This window comes from Vidua macroura, chromosome 5 (genome assembly GCF_024509145.1).
Source record: "Vidua macroura isolate BioBank_ID:100142 chromosome 5, ASM2450914v1, whole genome shotgun sequence".
NCBI classification, from domain to species: Eukaryota; Metazoa; Chordata; class Aves; order Passeriformes; family Viduidae; genus Vidua; species Vidua macroura.
Window position 1 is genome coordinate 10,807,112 of NC_071575.1, and position 18,936 is coordinate 10,826,047.

The 18,936-nt window shown below is 36.2% G+C and overlaps 1 protein-coding gene across 1 annotated transcript in view; it reads right to left on the minus strand.

Moving 5' to 3' along the window:
* Positions 1-18,936, minus strand: part of SLC6A15 (solute carrier family 6 member 15) — a 36,661-nt gene that overhangs the window by 9,800 nt on the left and 7,925 nt on the right. The window contains exons 2-6 of the mRNA XM_053978710.1: positions 15,564-16,034; positions 6,974-7,131; positions 6,353-6,479; positions 4,667-4,848; positions 3,323-3,433 (exon numbers count right to left, since the gene is read on the minus strand). Coding sequence (XP_053834685.1) covers positions 3,323-3,433; positions 4,667-4,848; positions 6,353-6,479; positions 6,974-7,131; positions 15,564-15,852 — 867 coding nt within the window. The 5' untranslated portion in view covers positions 15,853-16,034. The remainder of the gene's footprint in view (positions 1-3,322; positions 3,434-4,666; positions 4,849-6,352; positions 6,480-6,973; positions 7,132-15,563; positions 16,035-18,936) is intronic.

Sequence of the window (18,936 nt, forward strand, 5' to 3'; positions counted from 1 at the left end):
AACAGAATAAACACTACAACATAAAAATGCTAATACTCCCCTACAACTCTATTTTCATTATGATAAAATGAAAGCTGAATGTGACCCCTGAAGTTGGCAAACTTATGGGCCAAAATTTCTGTTTATTTTATATTATCTAAACATTGAGGAGAAACATGCTATACATATGTTCCCAACAACGACACACTACTGGAGCTACATAACTGAAATAGCAGCTAGTTATACAGAGAAATAAGAGGGAATGAGAACTTTTTTTTTTACAGTACTGTCTTTTATTTACAGTATATGTACTGACTTCTGTTGGACTTAAGATGCATTTTAAATTAATCAACCCTCTTAATAAATGCAACAAGTATGATTAAAGTTGCTTTGTTGTTACTTTTCAAATGTACAAAAAGAAGGTGAACATGAGATACACATGCTTAAATGGAATTCTATTACATGCAAATATGTAAAGCAAAACAAAATATATGAAATGAACGCTTGCCACCACAAGAGTCAAATCTCTTAAGTCAGATGCCTTGAACTTAACCCTATGTTAAATGGGTCATGTATTTCAGGGGCAACTAAGTCTTTTATTAAAAAATTTAAGAGTATTGCTCACTCAGATCAACTGCATTGCTCCAAAAAACAAAAAACTTTGTTACAAAAACAAAAAAGTTACGAGCCATCATCTATCTCAAATTCTTCTAGATACTGAACCACAAAAAAGAATTAAAGAAGTACATGTCAAATTTAAACATCAGATTTGCTCAAGCTGATTCAGGGCCTCCAATAATGTAAGTGACTTTTGTTTTCTTTAAGCCCTAGGTTTATTCATAAAAGTAAAACTAAAAAGCATCAGCATAGATACCAGCATTATTAGACTCTGAGGAGAAATAAATCTGCTATTGTTATAACATTTTGAATAAACATTTTGAATAAAATGTCTTGTTTCCCATGGAGATATAATATTTATTACAGATTGGCAACAGAAAGCGTCTTTATTCACTTATATATAGCTGATATACAATAAAATTGGGAAAAGGTGTTTATGACAATAAACATATTCCCGATTTATAATTTAGATTATAATCACAATGCACAAGTGGCTACTGCACACAGCTCCAACTCCGCCACTGTCATGCCAGAGCTTTCCCACCAGAGGGAGCGCAAGGAACATTCTTAACTGTAACAAATCCGGAACTGGCTGAAATACCAAAACACCTCTCACTTCGTACAACATATCCTTTGGTACCATCAAAAGTAGTATGGTTTTGGATACCTGTAGCCCAGACTTTCAAAATTAACTCCAGACTGATTTGCTATTAGGTATTGTATGTGAAATTTTGGAGTCTCTGTACTTCAGCTTCACACAGTCCCACAGTTTAACTGCAGTAGAAGGCTTTTCACACACCTTTCTTTAGGCTGTCCATGAAGTTTCTTATTTAGAATTTCTGCTTTAACAGCCATGCCAAACAGAGAAATTATCCCCTTTTACATTTGTCTTGCACTCTCACACCTGCACCAATGTGTGCCAGTCCTCTCCTGTGCTGGCGTAACTGATGGGAATTTGCTGCAATTGTGTGCTCAAAATGTGGTCATTTGTTCAGCTAATTGGGCTGAAAAGATGCTTCTCCCTCCCCTCTCACATCTATCTACCTAGATAATTTTCATGCTAGATTGGTTTAGCATTCCTCTTTAGAGCCTGGATGCCCAAATAAAGTGTTAGCACAGTGGAGTGAATGAAACAACAGGTGCAGGAGTCCGAATTTCTTCAGGTAGTCTCATATGAACCTACAGTCCAAATTAGTGCTCAAGTACAAAAAATTATAATGGAAATATTTTGTAAAGTTTATATTCACCTGTAATACATATGACATACAGGCCTTCTATCTTCAAATTTAAACCACAACTTAAATTTGATACAAAACTGGAAACTGTCAAAAGAAATTAAGAACCATTTTTTTGATGCAATTTAAATGATCAGTTGAAACATTTGTATAATTAAGTATACTGTAACTGTAAAGTAAGCACCAGCTGCAATGTTTTTAAAGTATAACTCATGAAGTAGTGAATACTGAAGAGGTGTTGGGATACAAAGGGAGTTTTCGTATTTATTCTCCCTCAGTATCTAGTAGTACTTCTCCAGCCAAAGAAAGTATTAACACTGTGGCTGAGAAACCAAATTATGTCTTACAGAGGTCTGTATTTCACCTTTGCTTTAGACTTTCTCTTGTTAGTAGGCATTACATTTCTCTCTTCCTCAGGTTTCCCAAATTTGCCTGAGCAGCCTGCAAGTTTCTGCACAAGCATGACTCTCTGAAGTGGTGACAGTGAGTGAAGTGGAACATGACTGAATCAATATGAGAGATGACAAAGGTCATTTTTATAGGATGACAGTGCTCCAGACTCAAAACACCTGGAATCAAAACAACTGACAACGCCCTGTCATCTGGCATTAGCCACTATGTGCATTGATTTTGATTATCTTATTATTTAGCTTTCATTTTTGAAATAATAGTGTATTGTGGACTTGTTGGAAAGCCCATTTCACAACACAATATGAAGCCCAGACCTATTCATTCCTGAGTATGGCTCTGACTATTCAAACATGCTGTTCCTATAGTATAGATGTAGTTGCAAGCATTTGAGATAGGTACAGGTACAGTTTAGATCTTCAAGCTAAATAGTGATTCATAACATCACCTCTGTATTTAGAAATTCTAAAACTCTGTAAGGCATGTTCTGAGCAAAAATATTGGCAGGAAAAAAAATTGGTTTAGAACTGCCGCTATCTTGGCATGTCATAAGAAAATTGATAAGGAAAGCTGAGTGGAGAGTACTTACATTACTTCACTATTAAATGCTTTGGGCTACTATGTAAACAGCTTTAATTTTCTAAAAAGGAGGAAAACAAAATGCTCTTTCCAAAAGGGACAAGTTAATTATGCATATCATGATAGTTCCAAGTAAGGCACTGACAACCCAGAGCTAGACATTTCAATATTAGAAAATGGCAAACTTCTCTTTTCAGTATTTAGAGCTCTCTAAACTTCCTGAATCCTCTAAATTGCACTCACAGTTGTTTAGCTTTGCAGAGGTGTATAACTCTGGGAACCCTCACCTAAGAGAGGAAACTCTACAGACCCTTGGAACACCTAAAGCCTTTGGACTTTAGGGCTTGGTATTGTGCCACTGAGATAAAAAAAAATTGCAATTAAAGCAAACAGAAATACAGCCAAATGTTCTATGAAAACAATAAGCTTAAATGAGAGCATTCATAAATGGTCAAATTGCCACTGAAACTTTAATACCCTGCAAACAGAAATTAAGTACATACCTTAGGGGTGAACATGTGACGAATTCCATCCACTGACCCATTAAGGAGCAGTCCTCTGATCAGAAAGCATAAAAGTACCACATATGGAAAAAGAGAACTAAAATACATGATCTGAAATACAAGAAGGCAAGAAAAAATGTAACATGACATTTAACACAGACTTTCTTTTCAATATGTTCATTCACTACACAGTATCCTTTGGATATATGACTGAATTGATAATCATATGCTCTAAGAAATATGCAGAACACTTCCCCTTCCCCTTGTCTCTGCAGAAGAAAGCAAGATCACATGACTGTAAAAGAAATTAAATTCTGTACTGTACAAAAGCAATACAACTGCCTGATGTATTTATCACTAACTAAAGAGCCTCTGGACTTCCAGGGAAATTCAGAATTAATTCAATGAGATGAAAACAAAGACTGAAGTAAACTGTTGCAGAAATGCTTCTCTTTACAAAAGCACTTTGACTGGGTATGCAGCATGAATAGAAACTAATTTTGTCTTCAGAAGGAAAGGGGACAAGAATCAATAGAAAGCACATAACCAATGAATTTAATCACATGCTTACTGTCAAAACAACAAAAAATAGTAATCAAATCTGATCTTTCATTACCCATCATTGAAAAGAAATTTTATTCTGTAAAGTTTAGTAAAATGATTCTCTAGTTAAACTTGGTACTTATTCCTTTAATTGAAATGCCCCAAGGAGGTCACAGAAATTGCCATGTCAGTGCCAAACTTTTTAATAGCAAAGAATTTTGCTACTGGGACAAATTATTTTTCCTCTGAAAATCCCACTGAGATCAACAGCTCTAGCAAATCTTTCACCAGCAAATCCAGCTGGCTGCATGCACAGGAAAGAAGACAAGGTAACAGTACTCAGATGCAAAGGGATGGTAAGTCATTAGTCCAAAGAAACAATCCAGAAGCCTGGAAAGCAGCTGTGTTAATGCCAGAAGCATGCATATGTGAATGCACTGCAGTCATACGGTGAGTACACATAGAGACTTATTTCCTTAGACACTCAAAACACAGAAACTCACGCTGCACAATAAAGCTGAGGTACAGTTACATGCAACAATTACGCTGATGAGAAGCAAAATGATTCTTCTTCAGATCTCAATTCCCACTAAATTACTACCATTTCCAATGAAATTGATAGAATTTTAATGCCTAACTACTAATATTCCTCTATTTGAGATTATAAAAATGCATGGGTGAGTCAAAGCACTTAACCTGCTCCTACAGATTTCATGAGAGTAAACAGAGAGTTTGCTGAACAAAAGTGTCCTGAAATGCTTCAAAATAAAACAATGTCATGCAGGTAAACAGTATACTCACTTTGCCTGAAGACTGAATGCCTTTGATCATGGCTAAGCATACCATGACCCAGGCAGCCAGCAAGCAGATAGTCATCTTCCAATTTAAACCCCCACTCTCTGACAGAGAGCTGGAAATATTCAGTGCTTCTCTGTACCAGTAATAAGTGGTGGCAGAACTTTTTTCACACTCTGGCTCCACAACTGTCAAAGAGATGTTAGCAAGTAAAGAATAGGTTCAGGAGAGATATTTTGTAACAGTGTTTTATCACTTCCTGCTATTTCTAATTGTGCCATCATAATTTATTAAAAAACTAAACTCACAGAACAGTCTTAAGACATAGTCTAAAAGAAAAAGTGACTACTATCAGTGAAAGCTTCTGGGTATATCTTTAAAACACCCTTTTGGGATAATGTATTCCTCTACATTATGGTTAAACCTACTCCAAGGCAGAATTTATTTCTCACTTCAGAACTAAACAGGAGGCAGGCTTAAATGAAGACATATATTCCATTTATCACACATAAAATTACATTGTCTGCATATGATACTACGAATTACATACTATGAAAACTATCTCTCTGCAATGAACACAAATTTGAAGACATATGAAGACTGTTGTGTCTGCTTTGATATGACACTCAAATAAACAGGGATTTAACTACCATTATAAACAATAAAATAATAACATAGTGATACTAAAGTGATAAAAAAAGGAAATAAGTGGTTCCTACACAGATATATTTAATGGAAGTTGCTATGTATATTACAGAAGTGATTCTTTGGATCATACTGTAATTCTGTTATGGTCATGTTACCAAACAGTTTAAGAAACTGTGTGTATCTAGAGACATAACACATAAATAGAAAGATTTCTTCAGAGAAAATATTTACTTAAGTTCTTTATAAATTATTTATACCTGACAATCAACCATACATGTAAGCATGTCTTGAGTCAAGATAATTAATGGAAAAAAAGGGGAAAATACACTCTTTTTAAGAAACGTAACACAGATGACAGATCTTCGCTGAAATAATCTAGTAAAAAAGGTAAGATGTTATCAAATATGAGAGTTTTCTTTTTTTAAGCTTAGTTCAGATGGCCTTCAGATGTGTCTTAATATTTAGGAAGGATAAGAGATAAGCAACCACTGCTGCTCAATTAATGGACAGTAGTTTGTGGAATACATTCAGTTTGACTGTGTGACACCATTCACAAGAACTATTTCTGAATAATAACTGAAGCAGACAACTCTGGAAAAGACACTACAAAAAGGTACAACTTTTCAAACATCCCTGGTTGTTCTTTATTCAAGTGGTAAATAAACCCACAAAAGATAAAAAAAAAATTTAGGATCTGTAAAAAAATAAAAGATGAAATAATTCATATTTCAATAGCAATAATAATACAAAATATGTACTGTTATAAGATAACCAAATCCAAGGGATAAGGAACTTTTCAGGCTGTTATAGAATATGTCCATAAGAGATTATCTCATTACAGCAAAACTCAAAGAACTGATTATATCATTTCTATTAATTTACACAGAAAATAGTGCTCTTATAGGACACTTAAGAACATACAAATATAACACTTTTGCACACAAGTATCTTCTTAAATTGTAGTTTTTCTCCTTTTTGTTTGAAAATCTCAAATTTTATATACTTTATATGATTTTTAAGAACCTTATGTTAACACAGACTTACAGGTATGAGATGCATTTTTAACTAAAGGACATTGGTCCCATGGTAACGGATGCTGAAAAGACTGGGAAAAGTAAAACAGGCTCCATCCAATAATGACATTGTAGTACAGTGCCACAAAGAAGCATACCTAGTAAATAGGAAAAAAAAAAAAAAAACCAAAAAGTTACATTTATGAAGTAAATAGAAAAATGCTTGCTGAACTTCTGCATATTTCTGTACAACAGTCAATGAACCTAGTTAACTAAATTTAGTTTAATGCAACTAAATCAGAAGAAGGGAACAACTTGTCCCATTAAAGTACCTGACATTTTCTAAATTTTCACTTTTCTCCATATTTATTTATCTATATTACATCTATACTTTTACAGTCATTTTTCCTCCAGAAGGGTACTCTGTTCCACAGTTCCTAATTTCAAATGAATCACAAAATACAAGTTGACTGACTTAGCAGACACATATATGCCAACAGTTTTAATGGATCAATTCCAGTTCTAAGATCTTTGAAAACACTGTAAGCTGACCTTGATGCCCAGCTATAAATCAATGGCCTTTCCCTGCAGCAAAACAGGAAGTCTACATCATAACATCTGAAAGCAAACAACACAGTATTAAAAAACTTACTACACAACTTGCAAATCCAATTCCTCCAAGTTTGGGGCTGATATAATTCCACACACCAATACTCCCTCGACGGATCCTCTGCCCAACAGCAAGCTCCAAGAAAAAGAGTGGAATCCCTATTATCAGTAGCAAGATTAAGTATGGCACAAGATAGGCACCTATGAGGGGAACAAAGAATAAATCAGAGTAAATGGAAGAAGAGTCAGAACTTGACAAAACAAATGTGAAAATTTCTAATAGCTTCAAATTTGAATTAGTGTCCTTCATTGCAAAGCTTTTTTGATCACATGCAAGAATAATTTTAGCTGAACCTCAGTCATAAGTCTTGTAAGATATCAAAAACCCAAAGACACCTGATCTATAAAGCACTGTAACATGTTTGAGCCAAGCCTTTCTGCAAGTGAGATATTACTGAAATGAGTTGTTTGAAATACTGGACATTCAATCAAACTTTTTAGAAATACAGAATCATTGGAAGCTAAATCAACCTTTCTTAGAAAACCTTACAGCTTGACTTGTAACAGAGCAGCAAGACTGAATATAAAGGAAATATAGAAAACACTCTCTACACAACATTCTGAGTGAGCTTCAATCATAAGAAGTTTCAGAAGATATCTCTTGATTTCTCCATTTCTCAGATGCTCAAAAAGGGGATTTCATACTGTATATAATAATGATGCTACCCAGCTAAGCAAGAAAACTGCATCAGCCTGTTGCCACAGGGCTCCAGACAGAAAACAGGAACATGAGGTGGAAGCGAAATGGAACACTGTAGATCTATATCTTGCAGTACTCACCAATTCTCTTCTTCAGGTCGTATTTGGAAATGCAACTGTAACACCTTTATATAAACATATATATTAAAAGCAATTCCTCTTTTTTAAGGTTTTATTCCCAGGAACTGATCATACACAATTCTAACTTAAGGATGCATCTCGATTTATTTCAGGAGTCTGATTACAAGCAAATATTACAAGCAACACTAAGCGCACTGACAAGTTCCAAGCCTAACTTCCTCCATGGTGTTGTGGAGCGAGTATTTAGTACCACAGCTAACAAAACATGCAGGCATCAGCATAAGCAATGTGGCACCTGATTTTGTGTGGCTTTTACACTGCAATATAGACCACTGTGCTGGACAACTACTCAAAGGCCTTAGAACTTGTTTGAAACTATTATAAGGCTAAGGAAAAATCTTTGAGAGATGCAGACTGCAGTGTGTTGAAGCAAGCTACAAAGGAAAGATCTAAAGACCTCAGAAGCTTAGATTCAGAGCTGCTAACTTGTATAATCAATGTCTTCATCCTGTGATGAAAGAGAAGCTGAGCAAAGTTCAGAAACCAATTTGGCATTTATCCTCAACTCCAGCTAAGACCTACTTCGAGTTCCCTCATCCAGGGTCAACTTTCTAGGGCTTTTTTAGGAATCTATCAAAATGCACTGGCATTTTCATATCCTTAGTAGGCAATTTATCTCATGGAATACAGTTTATGTTAGCAAGCTAAACTTTCCTAGGCTCTGCAGGAGGTCTCAGATGTTCTGGCAGCATTCATTCCTGTTTAGGTCCACTTGCTATTTTGCTCCTCATGAAGTATACACTAATTGGACATCTCCTTCCATTACAAAGATCTTATAAAGATATCAATCATGGAGTAACTGCAGTTTCGAGTTCAAGACTAGGGGGGAAAAAAAGAAGAAAAAATCTGAGAAAAATGGGAGCCCCAGCATAAGATGCTGACCACCCGAAATGAGTCCAGAGGCACCACATTGGTCACAGGACTGCAAAACAGACCTGAGAAAGTTGGGGTTATTCAGTCTGGAAAAGAGAAGGCTCTGGAGAGATCTTACAGAACCTTATAGCAGTACTAAAGGGGATCTACAAGAGAGCTAGAGACCTTTAATAAGGGCTTGTAGTCACAGGATAAGGGGGAATGGCCTTTAGATGAAGGGGGGTAGATTTAGATTGGATATTAGGAAGAAATTCTTTACTATAAGGTTGATTAGGCACTAGAATAGGTAGGCCAGGGAGGTTTTGAACTCCAAATCCCCAGAACTGTTCAAGGCCAATTGGATGGGATTTTGAGTAACCTGGTCTAGTGGAAGGTTCCTTGCCTATGGCAGGGCAGTTTGAACTAGATCATCTTTAAGGTCCCTTCCAAACCAAACCATTCCATGATTCTATGAAAAACCACTGTCGCACCAGACAAAGAATATTAGTCTCATGTACCTCACAGTCTATAGGCTATGTTATCAATGAAGTAACTCCATGATAATATGCTCTGCAACGATATTGTCTGACAGTGTCTACTGGAGCATTGTTTTTACTGAGGTAGCAGCTACATTCACTATTCAGTACTTTGGTGTCTCTCGCAGTTCATCTTCTATGTGCACGTAAGGGAAAGAATGCAAAGGACTTACTTGCTATTAGGAAAAGAGACAGAAAAAAATAAATGTGAGGAAAACTGAGGAACAGAGCAACAACCACATTCAAAAATGAAGGGGACTATCTGTCTTAAAAACATACAATACAGAAACCATTAAATACCCCTGTTGACTCTCAAAATTTCTGCAATACAGAATTTACATTGCAAGTGAGAAGCTTTGGCATCACTGTCTTTAAAAAAATCTGCTCATACAATTCATTGAAAGCCAACAGTACACAGGTGTTATATCATACAATGCTACTGTAAATGATACCTTAGATCTTAATTAGACAGATGTGCCACAGCTGAGCAGAAACAAACCTATACAGCTCAAAAAAATTGGGGCCTAGTGACTTACCCTGTATCCCACTGGATGACTGTACTAGAGCAGGAACTGAACCCAGCTCTTCAGTGTCCCAGTCCACAACCTTAATCACAAGGCTGCAAAGTTAAGCACACGTTTAAAGACTGGGCTGATGTGGGTGTTTTATGGTGCAGTATCAATGTAAATTGCAAGATTTATCAGTTAGACTCTAAATAAATGTGGTGTTAAATCCACATTACATTAGACATGACAACTCTGTAATTCAGTGTGTAGCCAGACAGCAGAGTTCACCTCTATACTGCTAGGTTTGTGCAAAGCACCTGAAGTGCTGGTTCTTCTGATTATTCAAACCTCCTGAGCTTCCTTCTGATCTTGTTCTTGTCGCCAAAATGGACATAATGGAAAATTGTGCATGTGTGTGTTTCAGTATGATAGAGCTTGGGCATAGCTGGATTATACAGCTGTACTGTAGCTGCAAAGGGCTTCTGTGCCCCATAGTCAACATGAAACCACAGCATCTCTGGACAAGTATTTTGCTGAAGTCTTCCCTTGAAGCTAGACATACTTCAAAGAACTCTATGACATCCAAACTTCATCCTAAAAAAGAATCACTATGGAAACATCTCAGCATGTCTCATGCCTCCTTGCATGAAAACATGGGACCTTGCAGTTACAATACTGGATAAGGAACATTCTAATTCGAATTTGAATAGTAAATTGGCCTTGAACAACATCCTACAATCAGTTGTCTGCTACACCTATCAGCTAAACTGCCTTCTGAATATTAAAACTGTGTGTAGTTCATGATCCCCAGGTCTCCTTTCTACACTTACAAAATTATTTAACTGTGAAGTCACTTTTTTTTGCCTGTTTTGGTTTTAAACATGGGCTTTCATATTAAAAAAAACTCATCTCAGTATGAAAAAAACCCTCTCATCCTTCTTTACTAGAAAGAATGACAAAGATACAGGAGATTTCATGAAGATTTCATGATTGTTAAAACTGTGTACTGCTTCTATTTCCTTATATTTTTATTTAATCAAGCACCAGAATGGGATATCTGGTAAACTGTCTTTTCTTGAGATTACCATAATGAATGCATTTGGCAATACTATTGACAGAAGTGGAATAATGACATTGGTTTTGATTTAAGCTCTTAAAAATGCTCCAGAAAATTCATTAAATTACATGATTTTATGGAAACATATAATCATTATACATTATTCATTAATCATGTATATTTTATGGAATCATGTATAGAAATACTTTCAAAAGCAATAACACAAGGCAACATAACCATTACCACCTCGATACTACAGAAGAGTTTTCTTCTCCTAGCAATTCTTGCTGCAACCTGAAAAACGTATTAACTTTCCACATTTGTTTCAGCTGCTGCTGTGCTAGATTTTAATTAAGTGTCTGGTATCTGATTTAATTCTTATTCAATCAAGGTAAAGTTTACTACTCTCTTGAAGAGAGATCCTGGCTCTTATCACTTACTAGACACTTACTAATAGAATGCAAGCAAGAAGCTGACATTCAGATGAACTCATTTTCAATGTCAAATGCTAAAATTTTTGAGGTAATGACAAGTGAGCAACAAAACACTATAAATTAACAGTATACTAAGCTTCAGTAAGTAAAATTATTTACCACTACAAAATGGAAACTGCTTATGTCAGGAAAACTCTGATAAATGGTTTTACATTTTATCTGTAGGTTTATAGTCTATCCTGATAGGATAGTCTTCCTGTCACCAGTTTCAGTTTCAGTATGTTCAGGCATGCCTGTTTACAAAACTGTGCTTTAAGGGTGAATATCACCATAGCCAAATAGCTTCAATGAAGAATTACACTTGCAGAATAGAAACAAGACATTTTCAGTACACTGAAGTACAACTAAATTTTGAGTCTGGTAATACTGAACTCAAAAAATTATACTGTAGTCATCAGTGAACTCAAGGCACTGAATATAAATTACTGATCCAAAGGTACATAATAAAGCCTCTGAATCCATACTGGAGTGTTGGAATGCGAGGGAATATTTGCTTTGTTCCCGATTTCTCTTTTATTAGTTGTTTGCTTCTAAGAGCACTGCAGAGGAAGAAGTACAACTGCCGTGATTTTTCATTAGAATACAGAACTTTAATATCAATCTGTTGGTATTTCAGTAAAAACTTCAGACTAATTAACTGTAAAAACTCACAATGTGACTCTACCCAGGTCAATCTTTTCAAAACATAATGACAGCATCATCTGCTACAATTTTTCCTATTTTGCTCACAGCTTCTATGTATAATTTTTTAGTTCTTTCGACTTTTTACATCACAGAGATATTAAAAAAGACTTACCTTAAGAAAAAAAAATAAGAAAAATCAGAAGAATTAAGTTAATGCTCACAAAAATGCAACACAAAATCTTTGGGCATATAGTACCTTGTAGACTCCTCCTCACTTTTCCTCAAAGTAACACTCAGTCATTTTAGCAGAATAGCTAATTTAATTTGCTTTTGTTACTTCTAATTATGTAACAGCATCATTATACTTCTGCTAATCCTAAAGGGAAATCCCAAGGAGAATAAACTTTAAATATTTTCTTTGTTTGAAAATAGTGAAACATGTGCAAGCTGTCCTCCAGATGACAGTTAGGAGCAGCAGGAAATTATAAATCTAGTTTGTCACTGTTTATGAGCATCTTGGCAAGACTGGGTAGACCTGAGCAGTTCATTTTTAAGGCTATCAACCACAGAAAGCAAAGTCAGCTCTGAACCTATGTTATGCTAACAAAGGTTATGAAATTGTTATACAGGAACTGTGCTTATCTGAACAAACACATATATTCACCTTCATGGAGTAAAGGAGGAATAAACAAATCTTACAGTGCAAAAATGAAGTTGAGCATACTCAGCTCCAGCACAAATTTTCTTTATCAAGAATCAAGGATGAAACAGCTTTTTAATCTGTTAGGCTGCAAAGAGTGGAACAAGTGCCCTAAGTGCCAGATAGGGTCTGGGCAGGGGTAAGAAGGGCCTGTGGTGAGGACAGAGAAATCTATAGTCAGTTCTCAAAACTTTACTGAACATCCTCAGCCCCTATTTCACAGAGCCTAAAACTCCCTTGTGCCCTCCCGCTCTCAAAGTCAAGAAAACCAGCACCCTCCTCAAGTGCTCCCAGCCTGCTCCCAGACTCTTTTTTCCACTTGATAGATTTGGCATTACAGCTACATCCCCAGTGTGGATCCAAGTACATCCCAGTTGCATATCAGCCTTTTCTCTCACCTCTCCCAACAAACATTCTTCTGGGAATAAGACAAGTGTGAAAGTCAGCAAAGAGCTACCCAGTCTAGCTGTAATTTAGTCAACTATAAAAAACACCAGGTATTACTCTAAGTATTTATGAGCTGCTATGAATTAAAGCACTGGGAGTAAGTGTTAAATAATAACAAGAAATAAATTGAAGGAAGTTGGTTTGGTAAAAAAGACCAGACCCAGAAACAGAGACTGCAAAGTTATCTACAGACATCCAAAGTCTCACTGCAGTGTAGTGCTACTCAAGCTACTTTTAGAGATGGTATCACAGGTATATATCATTGAAGCAGTAGAGAGCTCTGACGTTAGGAGTGTCATAATACCACAAGCCACAGCCATAAACAAACTCAATCTCTATTGAGAACAGGGTGGGAAAAAGACATTTTTTTCCCCACAAAATTCTCAAATAACATTATCTATTTGTGCTAACCTTGCTGTGTCTTATTTATGTTTATTTTGCTGTTCTTGTCACAGAAGTTTTAAAAAAAAATAAAAATTAAGATTATTTCACAGTTAGGATTTGTCTTTTCTTTTATTGGTGGCTTTAGTGTTGTAAGAAGGCTGTGAAGGAAACTAATGAGTAACTATGTTTTTTACTTCTTTTTGGTTTAAATTGGAACTGGATCTATTGGTTTACTACTTTTTAATCTACTTCCCTCCCCTCACCTTATCTGGTATTTTCTAGATATAAGTTCCTCAAACACAGGGAAGGAAATGAAGGTCTAAACTGAACGTAGAGACCTAGTCATACACTAGGAAAGTTTACCTTATTCCAAGAGACTTCAACAGGTATTTATAGTAAAGCTTTATCAGCAGAAGATTACAGAACAGTTCTGACACTGATATTTACATAAAACCACTCTAATTTTGCCTAGAACACTTATTTGAAATAATATGTGTAGCAGAAAACAGAACCTCATATAAAATGTGTGTAGGTTTTTTTACCATGTGCTTGAAGTTTTCACTCCCTCCCCCTATTCTTCTATGCACTTGTGACACTTATCTGTCCATCTGCACACACATACAGGCACCAATGTACTTTACATATTTCCAAGTTTTGTGTCACCTTCTCCACCTTGCGTTATGATTAACTTGAAAACCAAGCAAACGTCAGCTCTAATGATCAATTCCTTTTCTCTGTTGCTCAAAAGGCTGCCATTTGCTAAAATGGTGCAAAATTATTGTTAAAAGCCAAATACATCCTTGTCTCAGCATGTGCAGAAAACATTTTATCTCCACAGACTATGTTATGCATCCAATTTCCTGCAATCACAGCACAGGAGAAAACACTTAACTACAATCTCTAGTGACACCATAGTTACCTCTTCAAATTTGATTAATAAAGTGTCATAATCCTTGAAGATTGGCTGGTTTACTGTTTTAGCCGGTTTGGGTTTTTTTCCAGAAATGTGAAATTATTAACTAATTTATATTTGACCAGAATTAAAGCAACTGGCTTGCAAAATTCCTAACTACATTAGACACAGACTTTCAAAGGGACACAACTACACAAAATAAACTGCTATAGTTCATTGTCCCTGAGACTACCATCTTAACACCATACTTTAAATCAATCATTTAATGACTTTCTCTCCAGAATAAAGGAGAAAAAAAGAAACTTAAATGATAGTAAAAAAAACCAGTAACTAGATATAAAAGAATTTAACTTAGTCCTGAAGATTTTGTTTTGAATTCAGCTTAGTAATTAGCTACAATAGTGTGCATTAATGTAGTATATTTGGGTATGGTATAGCATTGGATGAAACACTAATCCTGCATTCACAGAGGAAGGAAAGTTTCCAGCCTCGTACTTCAAACTGCCTTGAAGACCACAGACGGTCAACTAACAAACAGCTTGATGTCATTGTTTTAAGTGAAAGGTACTTTGTTATTTACAAAAATAGAAAACTGTCTAACAGCACAAAAACAGACGCAGTCCCCTAATGGAACGATTTAAATTATTCATCATCAGTTAAAAACAACAACAACAAAAAAAAACCTAAAACCCTACTTTTTCCCTCCCAGAGTATTCTGAAGTTCTTGCCAGACATAAATCATGATGAAATGACCAGGAGTTAAAAGCAATTAGAAAGTAAAGGTGTGAACTTAACTACCACTAAATACTAAAAAATCAAATGCTGCTTTGGTCTTCAAAGTGGATGTAGTTTTAATGCCTTGATTTATTGTCAAATTACTATAAAGAACACTTACACACAATAACCAGGTCCTAAACAATGCAGCCCTCCATAATTATGTGTTATGGGTAGCCACTGGTTTGAGCAGTAACTAAGATTGTATCAAGAGCTTTCTACCCTAAAATGAAGAAATGGCATCTTAGAAGAATCTGCTACTTACTTTAACAAATGCATCTTTCTAAAAAAAGGGAATGTGGGTTTTTCCTCATAGGCTCTGGCAAAAACTAAAAGAAAAACCTAACATGTTGGAGCAGGTTTGACTGTGGCTCTCTCTGCCACCTTTAAAATCTGAAAGGTTAGCATCATCATCTAGGTACAACCAGCTCTATCACAAAACTTACCTCCACCATTCTTCTGACACAGATAGGGGAATCGCCACACATTCCCCAATCCCACAGAAAATCCAACTTGTGCCAGAATATATTGGAGTTTGCTGTTCCAAGCAGGTCTTTCATCTTCTACATCTGAGCCTTCTTCAACATCTACATCTTTTTCTTCTGGATCATCAACCATAAGTTCACTCTTCTTGAAGGCATCATCTGAAGAGTCCTCATTAGAGAGCAGGTCCTTAACTGACTCAATGACCTCATCATCTAGCTCTCTTTTCACGACCTTGCTGTTCTTAGGCATTTGTAATTTGAAACAAACAGCAAGACGTTCAGCTGAAACAGATGGACACTAAAGTAGACTCTCCTTCTGCTTGGGAAAAAATACTGAATAAAAAGACTGAAGATGGTGCCTGATGGGTCTTTGATACCGGGGAATCAAGAGTAAGGACTTCTGTTTCTGAATGCTTGTTCTACTGAAAGTATCTGTGGAAAAAGAAATTGAAAAGGATATTATTATGCAGAAGAAACTTAATTTTGAAATCCTGTGCTTTGTTTTACCCATTTTTGCATAGCTCAGTGATTTGACAAGAGGAGAAAGTAAGAAGACAGAGATGTTAAACCACTTCCAAATTGTAGGGAATAAGCCCACTATTTGGTCTAAAATATTTTATAAAATACATTTCGTTCACTTGTTAAGGATTTTGTTTTGGTTTAGTTCCTAATGACTGTTAGGCTAATTGCTCATATTTTGATACCATAACGAGATTCTTCTAATCAGGCATAAAAAGGTATGCACTTTACCTAAAATGTAGGAGCCTAACTCCCTTATTTCCTGACTTCATATATGTACTTGAATTTATTAAAAGTATATTTTAACCAAAGTAAATTAAGTTTTTCAGACCATTTCAGAAAGTCACGCAGCAATTAAAATTTTGATAGAGAGGATGCACCTAGTAGTTCAAAAGCAATGGTGACTTATTTTCTTGTTATTCTTCATCCTGGAATATATAATCACAGTCATAGTTTGAAAGGAGAGATGCTCATCTCTCCTTTAGCATCCTTTGATGCTTTAGATATTTTTAAGAAACTATCTGAAATATTTGACATGCCAAATCCATTTTAGAAGCCTACTGTTCCAAATGTGTATGTACAGAAACAAAAATGCCTGTGTTTGAATACATGTTTTTCTTAAATACACATTTTCTTAAATAGACATTTAAAAAGACAAATAGAGTTGCTTGCAACTGCCATACAAAAGGTAACCATAAGATTTTGGGGAGGAATGTTTTTCAATAAATTCTTCAGTAATCACATGGGATAAAACTAGTGTGTGCAAAGCCATCTGCACAATTAAGAGTCTTAAAAGGGATTTAGATTATGTGTTAAGCTTCATGAAAGCTCTAAAGAGGGCTTCTGCAAAGAATACACAAGAAGTAGATCAAGAGCTGCTAACTGAGGAGAATCAGAACTTACTTCAGGAAACATAAGGCCTTACAGCTTTTGCTTATGGACTTGCTGCGACATCTGGTCCATAGTATGAAGGCTGCATCATGTCCTGACAAAATCCCATGCAGTGGAGAACTGCAAGGTACTGTTCACACAGTCTTTGAGAGGTCAAGCACCTCGCAGCTGCTTCTGTGCCAGACCCAAAGGAAAGACATTAAGCCACTGGAACCCAGCCCACAGCTTATCAAAATGAGACTTCACAGCACCAGAAATAAAACCTCTGCCACCACAAGTACTATGAGCAGCCTCCTAGCCAACAGGGCAATTACTTTTTCCAATAATTTCCAAGGATTTGGAAGTTGAAGTTCACTCCAGTTGCCTACTGAACTCCACTGTAACCTCTTTTCACTGATTCCCTAGACTTCGGTCACTGTCTTCTCACTTTCCCTTCTGTTACTGCCTCCTCTCAGCAATTCTAGCTCTGGCAGGCAGCCCAATTTTTTTTAAGCATACTAGAACCTACTTGGCTTGTGATCTGCTTCATGTTCACTACTGTCTCTGAATGGTTCAGGGTCCTATAAACCCTCCTTCTGACATGCAGCGGATCTAGCACCAGGCTTTGCTTTGACTGATACCAGTTCTTTCAAAAAAAAAAAAAAAAAATTAAGTGTATGAGCTATACAGAGAACAGTAGAATAGGGAAAAAGTTGTTTATACAAGAGAGAAATCCTAATACTCTATCCTGTATATCTGGGCCAAATGAATGTCTATGTGAGCCTCTTTTCATCTGTTCAGTCTTTCGCATTGCAGTCTTCAAAGGACTACACCCTCTTCTAGTTCATACATGATTCAGCGGCTGTTAGTTCTAAGTGAGATACCTATGTAGAACCAAAATGCAAACTTAATACATTAAGTAGAAGCATTTAAGCAGTCCTAATGGAGCTTTGGGACTATAAGCCACAGCATCTGGTACTTCAAACATTACTTTTTGTCACATTTCAACCTTTTTTTCCCCTTTGTTCCACTGATGTAAATTAGAAAGCAGCTTCTCAGTTCCGGTAATTTGTAATAAATTCAGGGATTACATTAAAATGAAACAGCTGCACATGTGAAACAACATCAGTATTTGTCTCTAAGTCTGAAATCCTTCTCTAACTGTAATAACAAAAAGAGATTTTTAGTCAAAAAGACACAAGTCATCCATAAGTATTTACTGAAATGTTTTAAAAGGTCATACCTGTTTTAATTATTTTAGATAGAATAACTTGCTGAGCAGTAATATGATTTATCTGGAGCTCTCACTGATGAGTCAATTTCAACAAAAATTGCATCACTCTGTCCTGTCATGCATTAAACACTGCACTGCTACACTTCAGGATAAACTGGGCTTGAAACTTCTACTCCTAGCACAGTATCATAATAATTTCCCTTTCATTAACCTTCCATTAAGCAGTATGTTATCCACAGAAATATCACTGTATAGACTGCAATTTGCAGGGCTTGAGTAAATGTGGGAGGCACGCTCAGCAGACTGGTGCATGGTTCCAACAGGACTGCTTTCCTAACTCTATTCATTATCACTGGCCAGACTGCACCAAGGATGGAGGACAGTCCTTCTGGACACAATCACAAACCCAAAGGCACTCTCCTACTGTCAGATTTAACAGCTTTTCTCTGTCTTAAAGGAGCTGGTACTAAAGCAAATAAGGAGCCCTCTCTCAAGAGATACTACCATCAGGTACAAATGTTTGAAGTGTAAACCCAGCAGGTTTGTGCAAGGAGTTTAGTGCTCTGTGCTTGGCACTCCCAGAACGCAGTCAGTGACATGCACAGAAGCCTCTCTGATCCAGAACAAACCTGCACAGAAGACTGATATCAAACTACTCAGCTTGAGTTAGATCTAGGTATGAATGCTCCTGTGTGAAGTCTGAATAGGGAG